General features: G+C 49.6%; 1 protein-coding gene across 1 annotated transcript; it reads left to right on the forward strand.

Moving 5' to 3' along the window:
* The first annotated feature begins 5,674 nt into the window (after positions 1 to 5,674).
* MS4A15 (membrane spanning 4-domains A15) lies at positions 5,675 to 24,861 on the forward strand. The gene is given in 8 exon segments (XM_009185929.3): positions 5,675 to 5,757; positions 12,698 to 12,950; positions 16,531 to 16,653; positions 19,503 to 19,559; positions 21,569 to 21,661; positions 22,014 to 22,127; positions 23,729 to 23,818; positions 23,821 to 24,861. Coding segments are annotated over 7 exon segments (723 nt in total). The 5' UTR covers positions 5,675 to 5,757; positions 12,698 to 12,725; the 3' UTR covers positions 23,842 to 24,861.
* The last annotated feature ends 255 nt before the right edge of the window (positions 24,862 to 25,116 follow it).

Genomic DNA, 25,116 nt, shown 5'->3' on the forward strand with positions numbered 1-25,116 from the left:
ATGCATTTGTGTTTTGGGGCATGCTGACTGATGGGTTAGTAAGAAAAAGAGAGTCCTCCTGGGTAGCACAGAGCCGGGGCATGGGCCAGGTAGCCTCTGGAATGTGGCGGATGGGTTAGTCCCTGGCCCCAGGGTGCAGAGGTGCTGGTGGTGGCTGCAGAGGGCTAGGAAGAGAGAGAAATTTGCAATCTCAGGAACTATGTGACACTTTCATGCTCATGATTTCACTTAACCTACCTGTTGACAGGGAGCCTATTTTTGTAGGTGTTTTCTCCTAAGGATCACAAGGTCTCCATTTTCTCAAATTTCTCACCACTTGCCCAGGAGAGATGTTGTTAATTACACGTGTGCTCCCTTCTGTGGCTGTGTAGGCCCCGTCTGATCTGAAAGCCCAGGAAGAGCCCAGCTGAACCACATGGGGCTGGTCCTTCCCCACCCCAGAAGGTCCACAAACCTGCCCACACACCACTGTGGGTCTCAGACGCAGTGTTCACCTGTCCCTAGTAAAATGACAGCTATACGGGCAGAGTGGTGAGGGGCTCACCAAGTTAAAATTGTTTCATTTAGATGTTAAGGTTTTGTGTTTGTATCTTTTTCTTTTTTTTCTTTTTTTTCTTTTTTTTTTTTTTGAGATGGAGTCTCGCTCTATCGCCCAGGCTGGAGTGCAGTGGCACGATCTTGGCTCACCTCTGCCTCCTGGGTTCAAGCGATTCTCCTGTCTCAGCCTCCTGAGTAGCTGGGATTACAGGCATGTGCCACCACGCCCAGCTAATTTTTGTATTTTTAGTGGATATGGGGTTTTACCATGTTGGCCAGGATGGTCTCAATCTCTTGACCTCATGATCCACCCACCTCGGCCTCCCGAAGTCCTGGGATTACAGGCATGAGCCACCGCACTCAGCCTGTATCTTAAAATTATGTCCTTTCTACTTCTTTGGTGTTAAATATCTTTTCTAGATGATGGTGAAAACATGGATGACTTTTTGCATGAACTTACTTGGGGAAGTGGAAAACTGGCAGACTCGTTTGGTCCCAATTTGTTTATCATTTGCTGATCTGTGAACAACAAGCTTTTCAGAACGATTACTCCAGGAGTGAAGTTCAAACATTTGTTCCCTCATCTGACAAAGCCAGGACTCAAACCCAAAAGTATAGGAATTCCATAACGTCAGCACTCTTCCTACTGAGAGATGGGAGTCTGGGTCCATTCCAGTTCTGCCACTGAGGTGCTGTGCAACTGGAAGGAAAATACTCGTCCTCCCTGAACTTCTGTTTTCTTATCTCTAAATCACACTTAATAATCCATGCCTGCCTCTCCCTTAGAGCGAGAAGTGGGCTGTAAATATTCATTATTACATCTGAGGAAGGGAAAGACCTGTGGGCGGGGTGGGCCCCCCTCACCCCAAATTCTTCATCGTTCTGCCGTCTGTCTCTCTTGTCCAGTGTTCATGGACTCCCAGCCAAGGCGGTCTTTAGCAATGTCCTCAGAAACTGTAGCGTCTCCTCAGATATGTCCATTCTGTGCTGCTATCACAGAATACCCGAGACTGGGTAATTTATAAAGATCAGAAATGTATGCCTCACAGTTCCGGAGGCTGAGACGTCCAAGATCAAGGTGCCAGCAGGTTTTGTGTCTGGTGAGAGCCCCATTGCTCACTTACTTCCTAGGTGGCGCCTTGTTGCGGCATCTTCCGTGGGGGACAAATGCTGTGTCTTCACATGGTGGAAGGTATAAGGGCAAAAAGACCTAAGCTAGTTCCCTCTCTCCCTTTTATAAAGCATGAATCTATTCATAAGGCAGAGCCCTCATGACTTAACCATTTTCCAGAAGGCCCCACCTCCTAATGCCATCATGATGGAGATTAAGTTTCAACATGAATTTTGGAGAGGACACATTCAAACCACAGAAGGTGGAGAAGGAGGAAGAGATTGAAGAAGAGAGAAAAAGGAAACAGAAGGAGTGTGGGGCAAGGGAGATGGGGACAGCAGGGGAGCAGGCTGAGGACCCTTGTTTCGGGTCCACGTTCTCCCTGATGACATCCCTGAGTTCCACAATCAGGAGCGCTTCTCCCTCCCCGCACCCAGACTCCTTTCCCTTGCTAGTCTCTGAGAGCAGGACATCTAGCCTTAATTCATCCTTGCATTCCCAGCCCCGGAACTTGGTGCTCATAGTAAACACTCAACAATTGTTTGTCGGACTGAATTGCAAACTTCTCTTGCTCCGCCTACTAAACTCTAAGTCCTTTGAGGGCATGAACTTTGTGTTTTACTCCTGTATGTGTTCATTCCGGGAAAATGTAACAATCAGGAGAAACAAAGCTATGCTGCTATAACAAACAGCTCAGTGGCTTAACACAACAAAGGTTTATTTCTTCCTTCTGTTCTATGTCTCCTGGGGGCTCTGCTCACGCAGGGACCCAGATGGATAAGGCAGCCTCTGCCTGGAACACTGATAGTCACTGTGACAAAGGGAAAAAGAGCCCTGCAGAGTCACACGCTGACACCTAAATGCTCCACCCAGAAGCTATGCGTTTACTTCCACTCCCATTGGTTTAACCAAAACAAGTCACGTGACCATGCCAAACTTGAAGGCACCTAGAATGTAATGGCTGGAACAATGGGGAGATAATAGTTGTGTCTGGCACTGGAGGTGGCAATAGGCAGCACAGGTGCAGACTTTGGGGATGGCCAAACTTGGACTTGAATCCCAGCCCAGCCATTTCATGGCCATGTCACCTTGAACAAGTCCTTTCACTGCCCTGAACTGAGGTGATCACATCTGTAAAACAAACTTACAGGAATTATCAAAGGACCATTGTGAGTATAAGAAATAACTTATTTGAAGTGCCTAGAAAAGAGTAAGTCCTCAAAAAATGTTTATGATAAGCTCTTATTAACCTGGCACCAGTACAGAAACAGTGTGGGGCTCTATCACTGTGAATTGGTTTAGAAAGTTACAGAGAGGGCCGGGCGTGGTGGCTTATACCTGTAATCCCAGCACTTTGGGAGGCCAAGGTGGGTAGATCACCTGAGGTCAGGAGTTCAAGACCAGCCTGGCCAACATGGCCAAATCCTGTCTCTACTAAAAATACAAAAATTAGCTAGGTGTGTTGGTGACGCCTATAGTCCCAGCTACTTGGGAAACTAAGGCAGGAGAATTGCTTGAACCTGGGAGGTGGTAGTTACAGTGAACCAAGATTGCGCCATTGTACTCCAGCCTGGGTGACAGAGCAAGACTCCGTCTCAAAAAAAAAAAAAAAAAAAGAACATTCCAGAGAGGTGAATGATGAGAAAGGATCATCAGCAACATCATCTTGAAACCCTCGCCCAAAAGTGAACCCCGACACATCCACAGCACCTCGTCAATTTCCAAGGACTTACTTATCCATTTTCAACCCTCGCAATAAACTGAGGCATAGTGAACAGCCTTCAGTATCTTTATTTTATGGAAATGTAGAGTACCTCAGTGCCATTTCACATTTTGCCCAAATTCACAGCAAATAATCAAAATAAACAACTAGGCTAGGCAATCTTTAGCAATGTCCTTAGAAGCTATATAGTCTTTCCAAATATGTCCATTTTGTGCTGCTATAAAAGAACACCTGAGACTGGGTAATTTATAAAGAAGAGAAATTTATGCCTCACAGTTCTGGAGGCTGAGACACACAGTTGAAGCAATAGCTAAAATTTACTGAGAGTTTACTATGTGCCAGGCAGTGTTCTAAGAATGGGGTTGGCAAACTACAGTCCGCAGTTCAGATCTGGCTCACCATCTGTTTCTTAAATAAGTTTTTGTTTTGTTTTGTTTGAGACAAGGTCTTGCTCTGTCACTCAAGCTGGAGTTCAGGGGCGCAGTCTCAGCTCACTGCAACCTTGATCTCTGGGGCTCAAGAGATCCTCCCACCTCAGCCTCACAAGTAGCTGGGACATGCATGCGCCACCACACTTGACTATTTTTTTTTTTTTTTTTGTAGGGATGAGGTTTCACCATGTTGCCCAAGCTGGTCTCAAACTCCTGAGCTCAAGCAATCTGCCCACCTCAGCCTGCCAAAGTGCTAGGATTACAGGCATGAGCCGCTGCACCCAGGCATAAATAAAGTTTTATTGGAACACAGTCACACCCGTTTGGGTATGTATTGCCTATGTCTGCTTTGCACTACAGTGGAAGAGTCACGTGGCTGCAACCAAAGTTATATGGTTCCCCAAAGCCCTAAATATTTACTATCTGATTCTTGACAGAAAAAGTTTGCCAACTTTGTTCTGAGTAGTTTTCGTGTCTACTAATAATCAGGTTAGTGTCAGATCCTGGAAATGCGAGACCCAATGGAGACGGTGCTATTTGGGAAGTCACAGCATAATCCCTCTGGAAATCTACTCTGACCTTCACGTGTTGGTCACACCTCCTAGGCTGAAGAGAGCCATGCTAGTAATCCCTGAAAAATGTCAAATGGCTTCCCCCACCCCTTAATGCCAGCAGATTTTTATCCTGTGTTTTCTCAACCACCTCCTTGGAGGTGCCTCCAGTCACTGAAAACCTTGCTCAAGAGCCTATGTGTCCTTTTCCCTCTGTTTCTCTGCGTTGGGACCAACGCTGTCCCTTGCCCACTTTGTCAACCAATATAGGTCAGACCTATCACAAAATAAATGGCACAGAGGCTTCCCGAAAGACACATATATTTTGAACACAGAACAGTGAGGCTGAGCCCTTATCAGCCAAGAGTGCTTGCAGAACCACAGAGAATCTGCTGCACAATCTGCAAGCTGGCGCTCTCCCGAACGTGCACAGTAGCTCTCAGAGCACTGGGAAGCAATGCACATCCACGGTCCATTGTAAGTCACTGGCTTAGATATGTTATATTTAACAAAACATCTCAGCCGCATCGTGTTAGAACAAGTCACGTTGTAAGGGATGGATTTTATCAAGTTGGTGTGTGTTCTTTCAGTCTAGTTCACACCAAATCTTGTGAGATTGGTGCCAGTGGTATTATCCCCATTTCACAGGTAAGGAAACTGAGGCAGAGGGGTGACCCTCTTGCTCCCGTGCCTCACAGTAACCAGAGGAGCCAAAATTCAAACCCTAGCTTCTATCTCAGACCCTTACACTGAATTGCTAAACTCCTCACCCACCCATGCCAACAAGAAGGATGACTGTTTTTGATTTCATTGTAAAGTCTGGCAGATTCACCACTCTGTTGTTTCCTGGTAAGCTCGTCTCCTGACACCTGGGTAATGGGTGTTTTTTCCCAAAGTGTTTGCCCAGGCCAGCCACACCTAAAGTGTTGGGGTGCATGGCAACACAGTCAAGCTTATGTACATGGCATTTGAGGTCGGGACATGAAAAAATACGAGGCGACTGTGTGCATGTTATTTGTGCATGAGAATGTAACTCCTTGGCCTTAAAAACAGGACAAGGAGTGAAGTGTGTAATAAGGAACGCTGAAAACGGCCTCCTAAGAATGCAGTTTGAGTGCTCTTACAAGGCCACAGGTGTCTCATGACTCCACCTCAAAAAGCCGTCTAGTGGATGTTTGTGTTTTAACAAGCCCTTTCAATAAACACTTGGCGGAGGGATCCTGGGGCGGACTCTCTCAGAAGAGCTGCCCCCACCCCGCCCCCAGCCCCGTTCAGCTGAAATTGTCTAAGAACCCATTCTTGGCGTTCACTGCAAGCTATAAGCTCTGAAAGTGCTGACCCCGACGTGGTCGCCTTGAAGTTACGCGTGAAGGAGGAAAACTCATCTATTTTCGGGGAATCCCGGTAAGGGACAGTCCCGACTCCCATCAGGAGGATGGGACCCAGGCGTGAAATATCAGGGGTTGGGTTATCATGGGTCAAGAAATGACCAAAGAACAGAAAGTATTTTTTAAAAACAGTGCAACAGCTACTTAAGGCTAACCAGTGCACTGTAGAGCCTGGAGCTCTACACACGCTTGTGATTTTAATTCGGCAGGAATGCCCTTGGTTTCCTGATCAAGGAACCTTAGAGAGTTATGGGAGCAGGTAGGTCACTGCCTGAAAAGAGGATAGGAGCAAGGTCATTTTACTAAGGTTACTCTTTTGACCACCTGGACCACCTGGTACACTGGATGTTGTATCCTCTTTATCTGCCAGATTGCGGTGGGTCAGACTGCCCATCTTCTCTGCCTGAAGGGAATTCAGGAGGTTTAAAGGAGAAGGAAGAACAGGAATCAGAACAGCGGGAGGCGGCCGAGGGCAGGGGGGATCCTCTCTCTACTTCATTCCCTTCCGTAGGGCACAAGGAGGATATTTTTTTCTAGTGATGAGCACGGACGGGAGCCTTTTCCTCCACCTATAGAAAAGCCATTGCCCTCCTTTCCTCCACCCTTAAAGGGACCTGCATTCATTGGCCCCGTTCAGGCAATGGTGCCTCCCATCCCCCTTGAGGAGACTGGAGGCCGCCCAAGAGATGGTTCTTGGATAAGACCTCCAGTCAGTGAATACCTATATGGTCGGGTGGCTGTGTCCTCAACGCCGACTCCTCCTCAAACTTCCTCAGTAGAGGGGTGCCTCCAAGAGGGACTTAGGACGGCAGACTCAGGCGCTTTTTGGCGCGTTCCCTGTTATTGTTCAAAACAAAAGGAGACGGCATGACAGTTTGCCTTTTACTATCTTTAAAGAGTTAAAGGAAAGTATCCATGAAAACAGTGTACTTGGCCGGGCACTGTGGCTCATGCCTGTAATCCCAGCACTTTGGGAGGCCGAGACGGGCGGATCACGAGGTCAGGAGATCGAGACCATCCTGGCTAACACGGTGAAACCCCGTCTCTACTAAAAAATACAAAAAACTAGCCGGGCGAGGTGGCGGGCGCCTGTAGTCCCAGCTACTCGGGAGGCTGAGGCAGGAGAATGGCGTGAACCCGGGAGGCGGAGCTTGCAGTGAGCTGAGATCCGGCCACTGCACTCCAGCCTGGGCGACAGAGCGAGACTCCGTCTCAAAAAATAAAAAAAAAAGAGTTAAAGGAAAGTATCCGTGAAAACAGTGTACATTCATCCTTTACACAGGGGATGATCGAGGCTCTGGGAAATGGCTATAAGATGACTCCACATGACTGGAAAACTTGGGTAAAAGTTTTGGTTTCAGCTGCAGAATATACCGCGTGGGGGAGCGAGGACAGTGATTTAGCCATGCAGCAGTCCTTGCAAAATCTGGATAATAATATCCCAATACAACTTGAGGTACTATTGGGGACAGGGCCTTTTGCTTCAGCCCAGGCTCAGGCTCAAGCAGATGGCCATCTATTTCCTCAATGCTCACAGCTAGCAATACAAACATTAAAAAAAAAAAAAAAAAAAAAAACCATAAGACAATCCCAGGGTTCCTTTTTAACAGTTAAACGGGGTGCCACAGAAACATACATTAAATTTATCAACCGATTGCAAGCAGCCATTGAAAACCAGGCACCCCATCCTAAAGCTACCAAAACTTCTTATGTTACAATTGGCTTTTGAAAATGCACATAAGGATTGTCAGACAGCAATAACTCCAGTCTAAGCCACTGCCACTGAAATCAGTGTGTTTATTAAAGTATACCAAAATATAGGTACTACAACTCATCTGACTCAAACTTTTGCTGCAGTGATGACCGGAGCCACATATTATAATTGTGGCCTAACCAGGCATATGGCAAAAATAACCCTGCTACTGTTTTCCTACCTCTAAGCAAAAAACAATTTCATACTCTTCTAGCTTGTGATCTTGACTGGCAAGTCGCCGTAGCTGGCTTTATTGGTAATATCAGCTTCCATTGACCAGCCTCTAAGCTCCTGAACTTCTTACAAACTGTGCCTGTTAAATTTGTATCTATTGTTGTTTCTGAGCCCTTGCTTCATGCCACTACTGTCTTAACAGATGGTTTAGGAAAAACTGGAAGAGCAGCTATAGTGTGGCAAGATGCCACACAGAAATGGCAGCACAAAATCCAGGAACATTTTAAAACTACGCAACAGGCAGAGTTAGGTGCCCTGATATTGGCCTTACAAACTTTTCCTTCCCAAGACATAAATATAGTTAGTGATTCCACTTATGCAGTCTGTAGTATTACTCATTTAGATCTTGCACATGTGAAGGGCATTACTAATGAACCCCTACTACCTTCATTTCTTGCAGCGTAAGAGCTCCTCTGTGCCCATCATTGTGGGAAAAAGAAAGATAGATCAGACTGTTACTGTGTCTACGTAGAAAAGGAAGACAAAAGAAACTCCATTTTGAGCTGTACAAAGAAAAACTGTTATGCTTTGAGATGCCATTAACCTGTAACTTTAGCCCCAACCCTGTGCTCACAGAAACGTGTGCTGTATTGAATCAAGGTTTAAGGGATTCAGGGCTGTGTAGGATGTGCCTTGTTAACAATGTGTTTGCAGACCGTATGCTGGGTAAAAGTCATCGCCATTCTCCATTCTCTATTAACCAGGGACACGATGCGCTGTGGAAAGCCTCAGGGACCTCTGCCCAAGAAAGCCTGGGTATTGCCCAAGGCTTCCCCCCACTGAGACAGCCTGAGATATGGCCTCATGGGAATGGAAAGACCTTACCGTCCCTTAGCTCGACACCCCTAAAGGGTCTGTGCTGAGGAGGATTAGTAAAAGAGGAAGGCCTCTTTGCGGTTGAGATTAAGAGGAAGGCCTCTGTTTCCCGCATGTCCCTGGGAATGGAATGTCTCGGTGTAAAGCCGACTATTCGTTCTATTCTGAGATAGGAGAAAACCGCCCTGTGGCTGGAGACGAGACACGCTGGCAGCAATACTGCTCTGTTACTCTTTACTAACTGAGATGTTTGGGTAAGGAGAAACGTAAATCTAGCCTACGTGCACATCCAGCCACGGTACCTTCCCTTGAACTTATTTATGATGCAGATTCCTTTACTCACATGTTTTCCTGTTGACCTTCTCCCCACCATCACCCTGTTCACCCTGTTCTCCCGCCACACTCCCCGTGCCGAGACAGTGAAAATAGTAATCAATAAATACTGAGGGAACTCAGAGACTGGTGCCGGTGCAGGTCCTTGCATGCTGAGTGTGCCGGTCCCCTGGGCCCACTGTTCTTTTTCTATACTTTGTGTCTTATTTCTTTTCTCAGTCTCTTGTCTCCACCTGACAAGAAATACCCACAGGAGTGGAGGGGCAGGCCCCCTTCAATCATCACCTTCTTTACATCACATATATTCACTCTCATCCTGGCCTACCTGGTCCCTTATCAGCTAATGCTCGAGCTAATGCTCTGGTACAAACACAGATGTGGTTTGCAAACTCTCTGCTTTTTTGCGAGTTCAGGCTGATCATGCTGGTTTTTTTCATCAGAATGCATGCAGTCTTAAACAACAGTTTCACTTAACACTTGCGCAAGCTCACATGATTATTAAAACTTATCCTGATTGCCAACGGCATTCTCTGTCCCCTTTTTCCTTAGGGCTTGGTGGCAACCCACGAGGTCTGGTGCCTAATGCTACCTGGCAAACTGATGTTACTCAGTATACACCCTTTGGACGTTTTAAACCTCTCCACGTTACTGTGGACACTTATATAGGCCTAACACGTGCTACCCCCTAGGCCGGAGGAAAAAACTAAAGATGCAATTGCTCATTTGTTTGAATCTATTATGACTCTAGGCCTTCCACAAACTCTAAAACTGATTATGGCCCCTGCTATCTTAGTGCTCACTTTGGCTATGCATTACAACTTTGGCAATAACATCAACATACAGTGCAAGACTGGGATTCTCTATAACTCAACTGGTCATCAAACTCTTAAAGTATGTCTTAATAAACAAAAAAGGGGGACTATGGGGCCCTCTTCTTGAGAACAGGACCTGTCGTTGGAGAATCAACCAACAATGATGATGATGACTCAGAAGGCACCTGACATTACCTGGGGACAGCTAAAGAATATGGATCAACAGGCAACTATCAGGCTTGCAGCCATAGAAGCCTCTGTAACTGCAGGGAATCAGTTTCTTATGTATCTGGCAGTAATTGGGAAAACTTCTGAGAAAGTAAGACAGACGTAGATGTTGGGGTGGCTGGTAATTCTTGTCCTTTGCCAAGTGGGATCAGCCCAAGAGCATGTTTACTGGAGTCATGTTCTAAGTCTCCCTATTTTTAATGTTATTTCATGGTGGGATGCTGACCCGCCTTTGTCATCTAATGATACTTCTTGGACAAGAGGTCAATGGATGCCCCTGTCTTACCCTTTAATGGAAAATTTGGGATGGATTAAACTTAATGACTCCTTGATTTTATTGTCTAGTAATCCCCCTCTTTGTTTTTCCACAATAGCACATGATAAGTGTGTTACTCTTATTCTTCAGGAGTATCTTTACTATCAGCCTAAAAGGGATGCTAAGCTTGCAAACTTGACCTTTATTTCTGCTATTACCACTGATTTTACTGAGGTCTCTAATGAAGCTACACAAGTGCCTGATCTTCCTATATGCCATCTGAGTAGGGACTGGTGATATAAGTTTGAGGCCATTCAGTGGCCTCTGTCCAGACAGCCTGCACTGTGTCAAGGGCCTCTGTTTGATAATGGCACCTTACTTGATTGGAGTCCCCATGGTTATCTTATGTCTGCAAATCAGACTCTTGGATCTGGGAGTCCCTCCAATAAGTCTATCACCTGATCAGAGGATGGGCTTTCAGGACCAATAGTACAACTAAAAGAAACAAGCTTTAAGCCCTGCTCATACCCACATTTGGAGATTAGGACTTCCTTTTTTTGAACGGGTTCTCTCACATGGTGAGTATATTACTAGCGGTGGCAACTATCCCCTCTCTTTCCATAATAATGTTACTGACACAGTTGTGACTTGTACTACGCACCCTTATACACTTTTGTTTGGGCGAGGTATTCCTAACATAGAGCAGAATCCATCCTTTTATAGTACCAAAGTCTCTTCCAGTAGTTGGTATGCTGCATGCCTGTCTCATCGAAATGTTACATCGTTAAATATAACCTATGTCATGATCTTAAAAGGCATGCAGAATTTTGGCTGCCCATAAATTTAACCTGGAGCTGGGAAGGAGATTTGACCCTGTAGCTATTTAGAAAAGCACTGTCTCATACTCAGAAAAAAAACACTTCTGGCCACTTTAATTGCTTTTTTTAGTCTCAGCTATTATTATATTAGCAACTGCTGCTACTGCAGCTGTTTTTCTAACAAAATCTATTCACACAGCTTCAGTGGTGAACCACATTTCAGAAACAGGTAAATATTCATAAAACTACTCGCCCGGAGGCTCTTAGAGCCGCTGTTGAATGGCTGGGAGATCAGCAGCAGGCATTCATTACCCATCAAAATTTATATTGTAACTGGCAATATAATTCTATCTATGTCATATCTCTGCCATATAATAGCTCCCAATATGCTTGGGAGAGAGTGAAAACACCCACAAGAGGCTTATCACAACCATTCGTCTTCTCAAATCTCCACTCTTAAGTGTAAATTTAAAAAGCAACTTAAAAAATGGCCGCAGCAATTATAAACAAATACCCTTCAACAATTACAAAAAGGCTTTCAATAGTTAAACCCAAACACTTAGTTATCTGGGTTAAACATACGCATTTGGGTAATGGCCACTATACTTATTCTTTCTTATATTTGTTTGCTAGGTATGTACAAATGGCTCTGTGCTGCCACTCAGCGCATCTGTAACCAAGAAAAAGCAGTAAAAGCTTACCTCTCGTTAAATAACCAACACACTCTAAAAATTAAAGACGGGGGAGATGTTGAGGGTGCACAGCAACATATCCAAGCTTATGTACATGGCATTTGAGGTCGGGGCACGGAAAAATATTGAGGTACTGTGTGTATGTTATTTGTGCATGAGAATGTAACTCCTTGACCCTAAAAACAGGACAAGGATTGAGGTGTGTAATAAGGAACGCTGAAAACAGCCTCCTAAGAAGGCAGTTTGAGTGCTTTTACAAGTCCACAGGTGTCTCATGACCCTCAAAAAGCCATCGAGTGGATGTTTGTGGTTTGACAAGCTCTTTCAGTAAATACTTGGCGGACAGATGCTGGGGTGGACTCTCTCAGACGAGCTGCGTCCCCACCAAGCCCCGCTCAGCTGGAACTGTCTAAGAACTCATTCTTGGCGTTCACTGCAAGCTATAAGCTCTGCATAAAGTTCTATTATCTACACATATCTTGGCTACATCAATGGTAATTGCTTGGGTGGCCAAATAGAAACCTTCCCACAGCAGGTGGGAAGTTCCCACACCCGGGGAAATTGTTGATACTAGCTCAATAGCCATGAGCTGAGAGGCAGGAAGTGGCGGTGAGTCCTGGTCTAGGGGTGAAGAAACCAGTGCTCTAGCTAAGCTCTACCTAGCACTAGCTGTGTGTCCTTAGGTAAGTCACTTGCCCTTTCTGGGAAAAGAAGGGCTTTTAAATATACACTCCTCCAAGAGGAGCTTTCCACATAACATAGCTCGGAGATTAAGAGCAGGGCCTGTGAAACCAGAGAGACTGGAATTCAAGTCTCAGTCTTACCCCACCTAGAGGCCGTTGACCTCAGACATCCTTCGCTTCTCTGAGTCTCAGCTTCCCCAGCTTTGATAAGAACATTTGGGGCCATCCTCACAGGGCTGCAGTAAGCAAGGGCAGGTGGGCATGCTGCTTATCAACTGAAAAGCTTTATGCACATGTGGAACAATCATTACTACCATTGTTATCTCCCCAGCCTCTGTTTTCCAGGCTCTCTGAGCACGATGTCTACAGCACCCACCAGCAATGGGGTGTTTGTCGTCATCCCGCCAAGCAATGCCAGTGGCCTCCGCCCACCTCCAGCCATTCTGCCCACGTCCATGTGCCAACCTCCAGGGATTATGCAGTTTGAGGAGCCACCGCCGGGGGCACAGACACCAAGGGCCACACAGCCACCTGACTTACAGCCAGAGGAGACATTCCTGACAGGAGAGCCCAAAGTTTTGGGGGTAAGAACAGCCTCTCTGCACAACCTGAGGCAGGTAGTGAGTATCCCAGCACCGGAACATTCATGCATGTTTTGGAGAGGGGAAAAGGCAGTTAGCAAATACTTAGTGACTCCAAGATTCAGCCATGCGCCAGGTAGACAAGCACCCTTCCCACATAAAGCCCGCAGAGAGTAAACCAGTAAAGAAATGACTCAGAAACCTCCAAAGAGAAAAGTAAGGTTGAAAAGGATGACTAGGACTAAGGGGAATACTAGCGAGGGTAGATGGAAACTTCTCTCTGGGAAGATGACATTTAAGCCAAAACTGGCTGTTAGATTGAAGCCAGCCAAGGGAATAGCTGGTGGAGGGGTTGGAGAGGGAGGGTTCACCAGGTAGAGAGAACAGCAGGTGCAAAGGCCTTGGGAATGAGTGTGGCTGTTAAAGGAAGAAGCGGAAGCTTGACATAGCTGGAACGTAATGAGCAAAGGAAAGGGGGAGATGAGATGGAGCGAACGTGGCAGATGAAAGTCAGCCCTGACAAAGCTGACAGTGCATGAAGGATTTCAATCTCAGATGGCCTTGAGCTATTGGTCTCGATAAAATACTGAAGGCATAGAATATCGGATAGAGATAGAAAGATACATACACACATTTGCACGTGTATATGTATACATGTACTGTTAAAAAGAAAAACTTTAGGCCAGGCGTGGTGGCTCACGCCTGTAATCCCAGCATTTTGGGAGGCTGAGGTGGGCAGATCACAAAGTCAGGAGATCAAGACCATCCTGGCCAACATGGTGAAACCCCGTCTCTACTAGAAATACAAAAGTGAGCCAGGCGTGGAGCCGCGTGCCTGTAATCCCAGCTACAGGCACTGTAGGCATAGGAGGCTGAGGCAGGAGAATTGCTTGAACCCGAGAGGCGGAGGTTGCAGTGAGCTGAGATCGTGCTACAACACACCAGCCTGGGTGACAGAGTGAGACTCCATCTCAAAAACAAAAGAAAAAAGAATAAGAAAAGCTTTAAACAAATTAAATTTAACAGAGTTTATGTGAACTAGGAATAATTCAGCAATCTGGCAGCACTCAAAACCAGAAGAGGTTCAGAGAGTTCCATCCAGCTGTGTGAGCAATAAGCTCTTATAGGCCAAACACAGAAGTGAAGTGGAGAAATCTCCCCATCGGCTACAGCTAGGTGTCTGCCTTATTTGGGCATGATGTCATGAGGCGTTTGCCTTATTTGGGCACGGTCTGATCAGTTGGCTGAAGCTGTTTGTCATTAGCTGAAACCCAGCTATTTGTTACAAAAATATACTCCTAAGTTAGGTTTCAGTGCATCTGGTTGGGTTGCAGTTCGTTATGTAGGAACTCAAATTATGGAGACAGGCTAATGGCCTCCTGCTATTTTAATTATACACACACATATGTAGATTCTTCAGTCTGTTCCTTGGCCTCAGTTTCTCCAGGTGGAAGATGAAAGCATAGATTAAGCAATGGTGGTGATAATGAAAGTGAAGATGATAACAGCTCTTGCTTATGAAGCATCTCTCAGAGGTGCACGTACTGTGCTGGGGACTTTGCATGCATCGTCTCGCCAGATTCTCAGCACCACCTTGTAAGAAGGGGATCATTGGTCCTATTGGACAGATTAGGAAACTGAGGTTTCTTAAGACTAAGTCATTTGCCCAAGGCCACATAGCTGATAAATGGCATCCTGCAAACTAAGGATGGCTGACCCTAAAGTTCTACTTTCAACCCCTCTGCTTTGTGGCATCCAGGACCTCTGGCTCAAATATGCTGGAATTCTACCCTAATAGCTGCACCACATCCATTGGTGCGGTGGAGGGGCGGTACTGGACTGGGGGCACAGACACCAAGGACCGCACAGCCCCTGACTTGTGGCCCATGGAGACAGTGGACAAAGAGGGGGTCAACAATTGCTGGAATTTCGAAACCTCAAAGCAGACCCTGGGGACCAGTGCTCTCCCCCTCCAAAAAAAAAAAAAAATTTATGAGACAAACAAACTGCTGAAAAGCACAAAAAAGTGGAAAATAGAAATAAGAGTTATGGAATGCCACCCACTGAGAATACCACTGCAGACTTAGCTGGCCTGCCGCCTCGTAGCTGGGACGCTTCGGGCAAGTTACTGAACATCTCTGAGCCTCAGTTTCCTCATCTCCAAAATTAGGATAATAATAACCTACCTCTGGCCGGGCACGGTGGCTCACGCCTGTAATCCCAGCACTTTGGGAGGCCGAAGTGGGTGAATCACCTGAGGTCAGGAGTTCGAGACCAGCCTGGCCAACATGGCGACATCCCGTTTCTACTAAAAATACAAAAATTAGCCAGGAGCAGTGGCAGGCGCCTGTCATCCCCACTACTCAAGAGGCTGGAGAATCACTTGAACCTGGGAGGCAGAGGTTGCGGTGAGCCGAGATCACTCCATTGCACTCCAGCCTGGGCAACAAGAGCGAAATGCCTCAAAAATAAAAATAATAATAGTAATAACCTACCTCTTCTCATTAGGATTAAGTGAGACCACATCTGTAAAACCCCCAGCACAGTGCTTAGCATAGACAGGCATTCAATAAGCGGCAGCGGGTGTTTCCCAAGGCATAATGGCAGTGACTGTGGTGGGCTACCCGCAGGGGAAAGGTCTACTACGAAGGGGAGCCACGCTGGCGCCTTGGACGCCATGCCATGCTGTGCCCTGTGAGGACACTGAAAAGATGAAAGACAGGTCGCTGAAGAGAAAAAGAAACTGAAGAATCAGGGGCTCGTGCCCATGGATATCCAAATTCTTGGCACTCATGTTAGAAAGAAATAAATATTCCACGTGACGCTGAGATGACAATTCTAGTTCTTCCCAGTCAGAACTGCCCATAAAAGGACCATGCTGGTTTGGGTAGTGGTGAGTACTGGTCACTGGAGTCCCCGTGGAAGCCCTGGAGCCGGATTCCAATGGTCTTCAACATCTCTTTCCACTCAGTTCCAGAAATCAATAGTTACCCAAAGCATTGCAATCTTTCTGCTATGTGGCAGACCTTACTAGAAGCTCACACTTGGGAAGACCATCCCACTTCTGAGCATAGACTAGTAGGATGCTGGTAAACCAACTCTTAGAGGGGAAAAAAAAAAAAAAATCCCAGTGGAGATTTCAGCAGGCTGAGAGGCAGGGTTGGGGCGATCAGTGATGGACACCGAAATAGAAAGATGCTGTTAGGAGAAGGTGCTCGCTGCAGGCTGACGGGGTGCTCGGGAATGAGGATGGGCAAGGTGAGGCATGCGGTGCAGGGAATGTTGGCTCATCGAATGGGGTCCTAAGAAAGCCAGGTATAGCGACAGGGCGATGTTTGAGATCCACGGATCAGAGCAGAAAGCAGGAGGCAGGCCGGCTGAGATCTGGGCTTTGTGGGTCCGGTAGGCTGCGGGGAACTAGCTTTCTCCTTAAAAGTGTCTTTATTGGTTGCTGTAATAATGTGGCCTCTAAAGAACAGGATCTGAGTTTCTTTCCCAGTCGCCAACAAGCTAGAGGAGGGCGGGGCCGGCAGGGGGCGGTGTGGAACAGGGCCCGCAGCACTGAGCCTGGGGCTTCCCGCAGACGGTGCAGATCCTCGTGGGCCTCATCTACCTGGGCTTCGGCAGCGTGCTGCTCATGGTTCGCCGCGGGCACGTGGGCATGTTCTTCATCGAGGGTGGTGTCCCCTTCTGGGGAGGAGCCTGCGTGAGTGCTGGGGCCATGGAGAGGGAGGGTAGGGGGGATGCTGCCTAGGCTCACCTCTCCCCCATGGGCCCACCCACACCATCCTCCTGGGCACAGCCTCTCCTAGGTGGGGGCCTGGAAGCACTTCCTAGAAGAACTAGTCTAAATCTAACTCCTTCCCCCAAACCCTCACCATAAACCTGAGCCTGACCCCACTCCTGCGGATGAAAAGCTGCCAGCAAACAGCCAGAGAAGCTGCCAAAAAGGACCGGAAAGGCCGGGGCACAGTGGCTTATGCCTGTAATCCCAGCACTTTGGGAGGTCCGCCAGGTCACTTGAGGTCAGGAGTTGGAGATCAGCCTGACTAACATGGTGAAACCCCGTCTCTACTAAAAATACAAAAATTAGCCGGGCATGGTGGTGCACGCCTGCAATCCCAGCTACTTGGGAGGCTGAGGCAGGAGAATCACTTTAACCCGGGAGGGGGAGGTTGCAGTGAACTGAGATCTTGCCACTGCACTCCAGCCTGGGCAACAGAGCAAGACTCCATCTCAAAAAGAAAAGAAAAAAAGGATGGAGGTCATCAGGGCTGGGTCCAAACCACCCGTTCTACCCAGATCCTAAGCCTCACCCCACATCCAAACCTCTCCTGCAGAAACCCTCTAGCTCCCTGAGCTGGGTCCCAGCCCTCCATGAGCCCCGCCATCCCCTGGGAGTCCAACCAGCACTGAAACCCCTGAGTCCATTCCTTTGACCTCCGTCTGGCCAAACTGGCCACTCACCCCTGCCGGACAGCAGGCAGTTGAGTCCTTGTCACTGCCAACATTAAAGGGCACTTGAGTGTTTGCAGTGAACCCTGGTGTTTGCACCCCCATCAACACATCACCAGAGCCTCCAGCCACCCCAAGGAAGGACAGGCCTCAGGGTCAGGCCAGCGGGGTCTGAGTCTCAGCTCCACCGCACGTTAAGGTGGAGTCCCTTGGGCATGTCGCTGAATCTCAAGATTCAACTTCCTCATCTAAAACTTGGGCTCATAGATCTGGCCCTGCCTACCCCATAGATTTGCAGAGGACATCAAGAGATAATGTGCATGGTGAGTGGATTACTAACCCTAAACTTCTGTACCAAATGGAGACTGTTGAGTGATCCCCTTTTTGGAGAGAAAGCCAGAGATTTGCATAAAGGGGGTCTCCATTGCATGAGTGTTGGTTCCAGAACCAAGGCACAGCGACTTTCTTCCCCTGCCCAGGCTGCCTCCAGCAAGAGCACAGAATCCACCAGAATGGGGTTCAGGGAGGACAAAGTGGCTGACACATCACAACCAGATCAGGATGGTCACCTGGCCATGCTTGGGGACAAGCTCTGGCCCTTTGAAAGGTCCATAGTGACCTGAAGGTGGAGGAAAATTTTGCAATCACGAGAGTCCACGGGGAGACATCACAACAGGAAGAAACAAATGGGTCACTTTCCCCTCTGAGCCCCATTCCACCGAACTTTATCACAAATATGCCCAGTAAAGCTTCAAAAATGGGGGAAGGAACAAAAGCAAAAACTTTATTACTATTACTCCTATCATCTCCTCATCTCAGCAAATGGCACCTCCAGCCATCCAACTGCCAAAGCAAATCCTAAGAGTCATCCTAGAGTCTTTTCTTTCCCTGCTGCACACCCACCCCGGCGGCAGGTCCCGCTGGCCCGCCCCCCAGAGCATAGCCTGAGTATGTCCCCTTCTTCCCACCCCCATAGCCAGCATGCGGGTCTACACCTACTGGAGACCTGTAGTGACTCCCTTCTGGTCCTCTGTCTCCATGTCCCCACAGGGCCTCCTCCACGCCCCACTGACCCTGTGGTCTCCCCAGCATGGCAGCCGAGTGCCACCTGCAAATTGCAGACCTGCTAAGTTGCAGGCCCAGAGTGAGGCGGCAGTGCTGAGCTCCACCCTCTCAGCTCAGCAGATGCAGGGCCAGCCCCATCTCAGTGTGGCAGGCGACTGCCAAGTACATAGGTGCCATGATGCAGGTTCCTGGGCTATCCTTATGGGCAGCTTCGTGCCCGGCTGTTGTCATCCCAGTTCACAGAGACAACCCTGATCCAACCTCAAGTAGCCCCAGTGACTGCTATGACTTCATCACAGCTCTTAACACCACTGTCTGTACTTTCTTCACTGTTTGCTAAGTGTCAGTCTTCCCCAGTTAGAATGTAAGCTCCGTAAGGGCAGAGATCTGGTCTGCCTTATTCAACTCTGTTATGTTCCTGGCACATAACTGCCACTCAGAAAATGTTTGGTTTTTTGTTTTTTGTTTTGAGACAGAGTCTCACTCTGCCCCCCAGGCGGGAGTGCAGTGGCACGATCTCAGCTCACTGCAACCTCTGCCTCCCAGGTTCAAGTGATTCTTGCTCCTCAGTCTCCTGAGTAGCTGGGATTACAGGTGCGCACCACCACACCCAGCTCATTTTTGTATTTTTAGTAGAGACTGGAGTTTCATCATGTTGGCCAGGCTGTTCTCAAACTCCTGACTTCAAGTGATCCTCCTACCTCGGCCTCCCAAACTGCTGGGATTACAGGCATGAGCCACCACATTCAACCTCACTCAGTAAATGTTTGATGAGTGAGTGTTTGAAGGAACAATGCCTTCTCCACAAGGCCCTGATGATATGGCGTCAATGAAAACACTCACCTTGTAAGCCACAGCCCCAGTTCCCTGGACAGGGGCCACCCCTACCGAGAGACCCCAAGGTGCCTGCCTGGCAGAGAAAGTGGCATCAGGAGGCTGCTCTCTCTCCCTGGCACCTCCCGACAGATCCCAAGCAGGGTGTGCCCTGCCCGGGGTCCTGGATGAGGCCTCACTGGGTCCCGTCTCCCCACACAGTTCATCATCTCCGGATCCCTCTCAGTGGCAGCCGAGAAGAACCACGCCAGCTGCCTGGTGAGTCTGAACAGGGGGACCCAGGGGCGGGGATGAGGCCACGGCTAAATCTCACTCTACCCTGCCCCTCCCATCCACTCACTCCTTCAGCTCATTCCCCAGCACTTCCGGGGAACCCGCTAAAGGCCAAGGGAGGAGCACCACCCAGGCAGACCAGACGCAGACCAGTCATGTACAGGAGAAGAAGACAGGGATACTCTCTCAATACACAAGCCGGAGTGGAAAGGGAGGTCCACGGATCACATGCTCATGGTCATTCCGAGAAAGGAAAGATGCTAGAAGATCTCCTGTAAGAGTCTTGCTGGGCCTTGGTGAGCAGAGAGGACTTAGAAATGCCACAGGGAAAGCTGGAGAATGCACGGAGGGGCGTGGGCAGCGTCGCCGCTGAAAACACGCATGGCTCCGTCCAATGAAAGCAAAGGTAGGGGAAGGAAAGTGGAAAGAAATTAGACGGAGAGATTTAATCCCATGGTGGGGCTGGATGGTAGAAGGCTTGGTGCCTCCTGCAGGCGCTGGGAGCTGACGGAGGCTTTGAACAGGAGGGCGTGAGCTTTATGTCAGGCTCAGAGAACACAGCAGTGAAGATCATGAACACCGCAGCGAAGGTCGTGGCACTTACCTTTTGGTGCCTGGTAAGACGCCCATAAAGCACACTAACAAAGAAGGCAGTTGCCAAGCATGGAAAGTGCTGAAAGGAAGCAGGCAGGATAATTCTAAGCTCAGCTGGGACAGTCTGGGGTCCCTGAGCAGAGGTCACGGAACAGTTCAGAGAAGGACAACCAGCTGGGAAATGCCATGGGCTCTGGACGGGGGACCGGAGTGCCAGACCATCACAGGCAAGGGGTGGGCTGAGAGGGAGAGGCTGGGGAGGTGACTCAGAGCCTAAATGCGAAGTCAGGATTTATTTGAAGGACACTGAGAGACCACGGAGGCTTCAGGAGGTGATTCCTTGCCCTGTTTCCTTACTTGAGGTATCCCAGGTGCAGGGCAGAGAATGGGTTGTGGAGGGGCGGGACTAGAAGGGAGGACTCTCCGGACCAAACTCAGGGTCCCCCAGGCCATAGAGCTTCAGGAGGACAAGACCTGACTTACTCTCTCCTGGACTCACAGCACTTTGCATAGTGCCTGGCATGCAGTAGGTGCTCAATAAAAGCGTTTGGCTTAATCAATGAATGGATTCCATGTGAGGCTGTTCTGATCTCAATGATCTCCTGATTGCCATTTGATAAGAAGAATCAGGAGTCTTTAAACCTGAAGAGGTCCTGGAGTCCCCAGTTCACCCACGAGTGTTTCCCCCTTTAATCCTGGGGCAGTTTAACCAGAACGCTTCAGCTCTGGGTCACGAGACCGTCGGGTTCTGGCTGCATGGGGATGCCTGGGTGACTGCCTGGACCACCCCGGGGGTCACTTTTCCTGCAAGCTCTTCAGACCCTGGAGTCCCAGGCCTCTCAGCCCACCCAGACTTCAGACCTTCAGCTCCTGCCTCTCCTGTCTCCCCTGCCTGGTGCCCCACCAGTGTCTGCAGTGCGTGCCTCACTCCGCCAGCCACTTCCTGGGACCTCATGGAAATGAACTCAGCCTCTCTCCCAACCAGGCCTCAGTGTCCACAGCAAAGGGCCTCACCCAACCCATGCCCCTGAACAGGCCTCAGCTGCAGCTGCTCCTGCAAGGCGCTGGGCCTGGGGGAGAGGGAGCCACAGTACAGGATAGGCCGAAGGCTGCAAACTCCACCCAGAGAGGTTGTAAAGGAGGTGGTGCCCTTCTCCCTAGCAGCTTCCAAGAAGACGAGAGAAGGAAAGAGAGACAAGACCTCCTTCCGAGGTCCCAGGGGAGGAGAATAGAAAAAGAGGGCCGTCAATGAGAACACAGCTGCGTGCAGGGAGGTGTGGCCAGTGCCTCCTTGGCTGTGGGAGGCGGCGTGCTGGGGGCTGGGCAGCGGAGCCAAGGCCCCTGCCTTTTCTCCTTCTCTTTGCCTCTTCCCTCTGCTCCTGTCTCTCTGCTCTCTGCAGGTGAGGAGCAGCCTGGGTGCCAACATCCTCAGCGCTATGGCGGCCTTTGCTGGGACAGCCATTCTGCTCATGGATTTTGGTGTTACTAACTGGGTGCGTTGTCAGATGGTCCCCGGGATAGGAAAACTTGGAAAATGATGCAGCCATGTCCAGGAGGGCAGGGGGGTGAGAATTTGCAGTGCCAGGACATTGGCAGGGCCTGCCAGTCCCTATAGACCCCACGAATCCATGGATCCTCTCAGCCTTCCCCAAGATGGGCATCAGAAGGAGCAAGGAGGCAGCCTGCAGGGTGGAGGGGAGGGTGCAGGACTGGCAGCAGGGGTACTGGCTCTAGGCACAGCTCTGCCCCCAACTAACTGTGTGACCTTGGGCAAGTGGTTCTCACTTGGGGGACCCCCTTACTCTAGAACTCTGGACTCACTTTTTTGTGGGTTTTGGTCCCCAGGATGTGGACAGGGGTTATCTGGCCGTGCTTGCTATCTTCACCATCCTGGAGTTCTTCATCGCAGTCATTGCCACTCACTTCGGGTGCCAAGCCACCTGCGCCCAGGCCAACGCGGTGAGTACCCCCACCCCCACGTCCACTAAACCTGAGCCTCCGTGGAACGCAGTTGGCTGGGAGCGCACTCTGCCTCCAGCCCCCTCCCTCTGCACTCTGGGAAGCAATATGAAGAGACAGCGCTAGCAGGGGTGTCCTATCCATGTCAGGCGGCCCAAAGAAGTATTTGGGCTGGGCATGGTGACGCATGCCCGTAACCCCAGCACTTTGAAAAATGAGATGTGAGGATCCCTTGAGCCCTGGAGTTTGAGACAAGCCTGGGCAACATAAAAAGATCCTATTGCTACAAAAAAAAAAAAAGTATTTTTAATTAGCCAGATGTGGTGGTATGCACCTGTACTCCTAGCTAGTTGGGAGGCTGAGACAGAAGGATCGCTTGAGCCCAGGAGGTTGAGGCTGCAGTGAGCTATGATCACACCACTGCCCTTCAGCCTGGGTGAGAGAGTGAGGCTGTCTCTAAAACCAAAACCAAACTAAAGATGTCTTCACAGGTCAGTGAAGACAAGACTGTTCTCCCAGTGGAACTGGGTGGCACCAGCACCCACAGGGCCACTGCTCTGTGCAGCCCTGCAGGGAGCCTTGCAGAACGGAAATCCTGGGCTGGTGGCATGGGGGCCGTGCTGCACCCAGAGGAGTGGGACTTTTTGGGGTTCCCAGGCCACATGGGAGACAGGGGCATCAGGGAGGGCAGCATGATGGAGATGGAAATTAAGCTTTGATTTCCAAAAAGAACGGAGGACAGTGATGACAGAAAGGGGCTGGAGTAAGTGTTCAAGGCAGGGAAACCAGTTGGAGCAAAGGCTGCCTCGGGCAGCCGAATGCAGGCCACAGGGTGGGGTGCTCTTTGCAGGTGCACAGTGGGGTGCACTGAGGGTGAGGGGATCGAAGGTCTGAGCAGGGGAGTGAGCTGGTTCAGGGGAATCAATCAAGAGGCTTTGTCCAGTGCCGGGAGGTGGAGAGGGTGGACAAGCAGGGGCTGGAGGCCAGGAAGCTGCAAGGAGGCTGGTGCCTTGGTGCAGGCAAGAGAGAGCGAAGTCCTGAACCAGGCCAGGGCAGTAGGGAGAGAAAGAACAGCAGAGCCGGGCGCGGTGGCTCACATCTGTAATCCCAGCACTTTGGGAGGCTGAGGTGAGTGGATCATCTGAGGTCAGGGGTTCAAGACCAGCCTGGCCAACATGGTGAAACCCCGTCTCTACTAAAAATACAAAAAATTACCTGGGCGTGGTGATGGGCGCCTGTAATCCCAACTACTCGGGAGGCCGAGGCAGGAGAATAGCTTTAACCCAGGAGGCGGAGGTTGCGGTGAGCCGCTATCGCGCCATTGCACTCCAGCCTGGGCAACCAGAGCGAAACTCTGTCTCAAAAGAAAGAAAAAAAAGAACAGCAGAACGTTAGCGCCTGGAGAAATGGGACTTTTGTCTGTTTTGTTCACTGCTGTACTCCCAATGCCTGGATCATAGTTGGCTCCAGTAAATGTTGGAAATATTTGTGGAATTCAGTACCAGGGCGCTGTTCTCAGATTACCCACAAGGGGGCACTATTGCGACACTACCCTGAAGCTCCAGCGTCCTCCGGGATGCTCAGTGCTGTTTTCTTTGCAGCCTGTGATCTTCCTGCCAAACGCCTTCAGCGCAGACTTCAACATCCCCAGCCCGGCAGCCTCTCCACCCCCTGCCTATGACAATGTGGCATATATGCCCAAGGAGTCGTCTGAGTAGCAGATGTGGCACCTGTGGGTGGAGTCCAGCCTTTTCCCTCTGGGCCCAGCCTCTCCCCACCCCCACGTTGTTCATCAGGGGCCAGCCCCATCCCAGCTGCCCTCCGTCACCACGTCCACACACACTCCGGCGTCTGAGTGAAGCATGCCTAGGGACGTCTCTCCCACACTTTCCCCAGTGGTTTCTTTCTAAAAGACACCAAGCTGACATCAGGGGTGTGCGTCCTTCAGCTCCCCGAGCCCCATCACCCTTCCAGGGACACCCGCCTTGTGCATCTAAGAATTTCTCTGCTCACTGGGGAAATCCTGGCCTCATTGGAGACTCAGGTTCAAGGCCTGCCTTGACCCTCAGGCCTCGGGGAGGTCATTAAATTCAGAGAGCCGGGAAACCTCCAGAATGGAAGAGTGTGACTCTGGCATTCCACAGAGGTGCAGATACCAGACCAAGGCCTCACAGCAGGGCAGTGGCCTGACCGCAGCTCTCCCGGCCCCAAAATCAGCTCTGTCCTTTGTCATCTGTTGCCACATCCGTGGACCTCAGGTTTCCCATTTGGAAACTAGAATGTTGAACCAGATAAGGTTCACCAGGCCCTTCCAGCTCCCCAGGCTCCCTGAGGTCTTGGGTCTAGGCCAGGCATTGTCCCCCCGCTTCCCGGAAACCCTCATCTTCCTTGTCTGTAATATGACGTCAGCATTGGCCCCGCCCCCACCACCATCTCCCAAGGTAGGGGAGGTTGCAGGGGAGAGCTGGCGCCAGCCCACTCCTGAGGCGCCACGACAGTCAGCATTGACAGGGGCACAGCAGTGGCAGTTCGGGACTTCCCTGTGCCTCTCAACACTCCCTTCCCCACCCCCACAGCCCAAGGACAAGGCTACCAGAGAAAGTTACCACGGGACCTGGGCTTCGTCTCCAAGGGACAAGGAGACACGTCAGCCTGGTGTTCACCAGCCCTGGTAGATGAGATGGCTTGTCTCATCCACACCACAGAAGGAAATAAACCACGTGGCTTAAATTTTGAGCTGGTCTTGTTGCAATGACTTTTTCTTTTTAACCTCAGGGGCTTCCAAGGGTCATCCACGTTTATCAGAGGAACTGGGTAACTGTCCCACTGTCACAAAAGGGCACCTCTGGGTGCCTCGCTCTGTGTAGTATAATCCTTACACTTACTCTGTCCCCATCTTAGTTCAGACAAACATGCATCCATATCCCTACTCCACAACTAAGGACACTGAAGCTTAAAGATGTTAATTTATATGCCCAAGGCCACGGAG

Source organism: Papio anubis, chromosome 12 (genome assembly GCF_008728515.1).
Source record: "Papio anubis isolate 15944 chromosome 12, Panubis1.0, whole genome shotgun sequence".
NCBI lineage: Eukaryota > Metazoa > Chordata > Mammalia > Primates > Cercopithecidae > Papio > Papio anubis.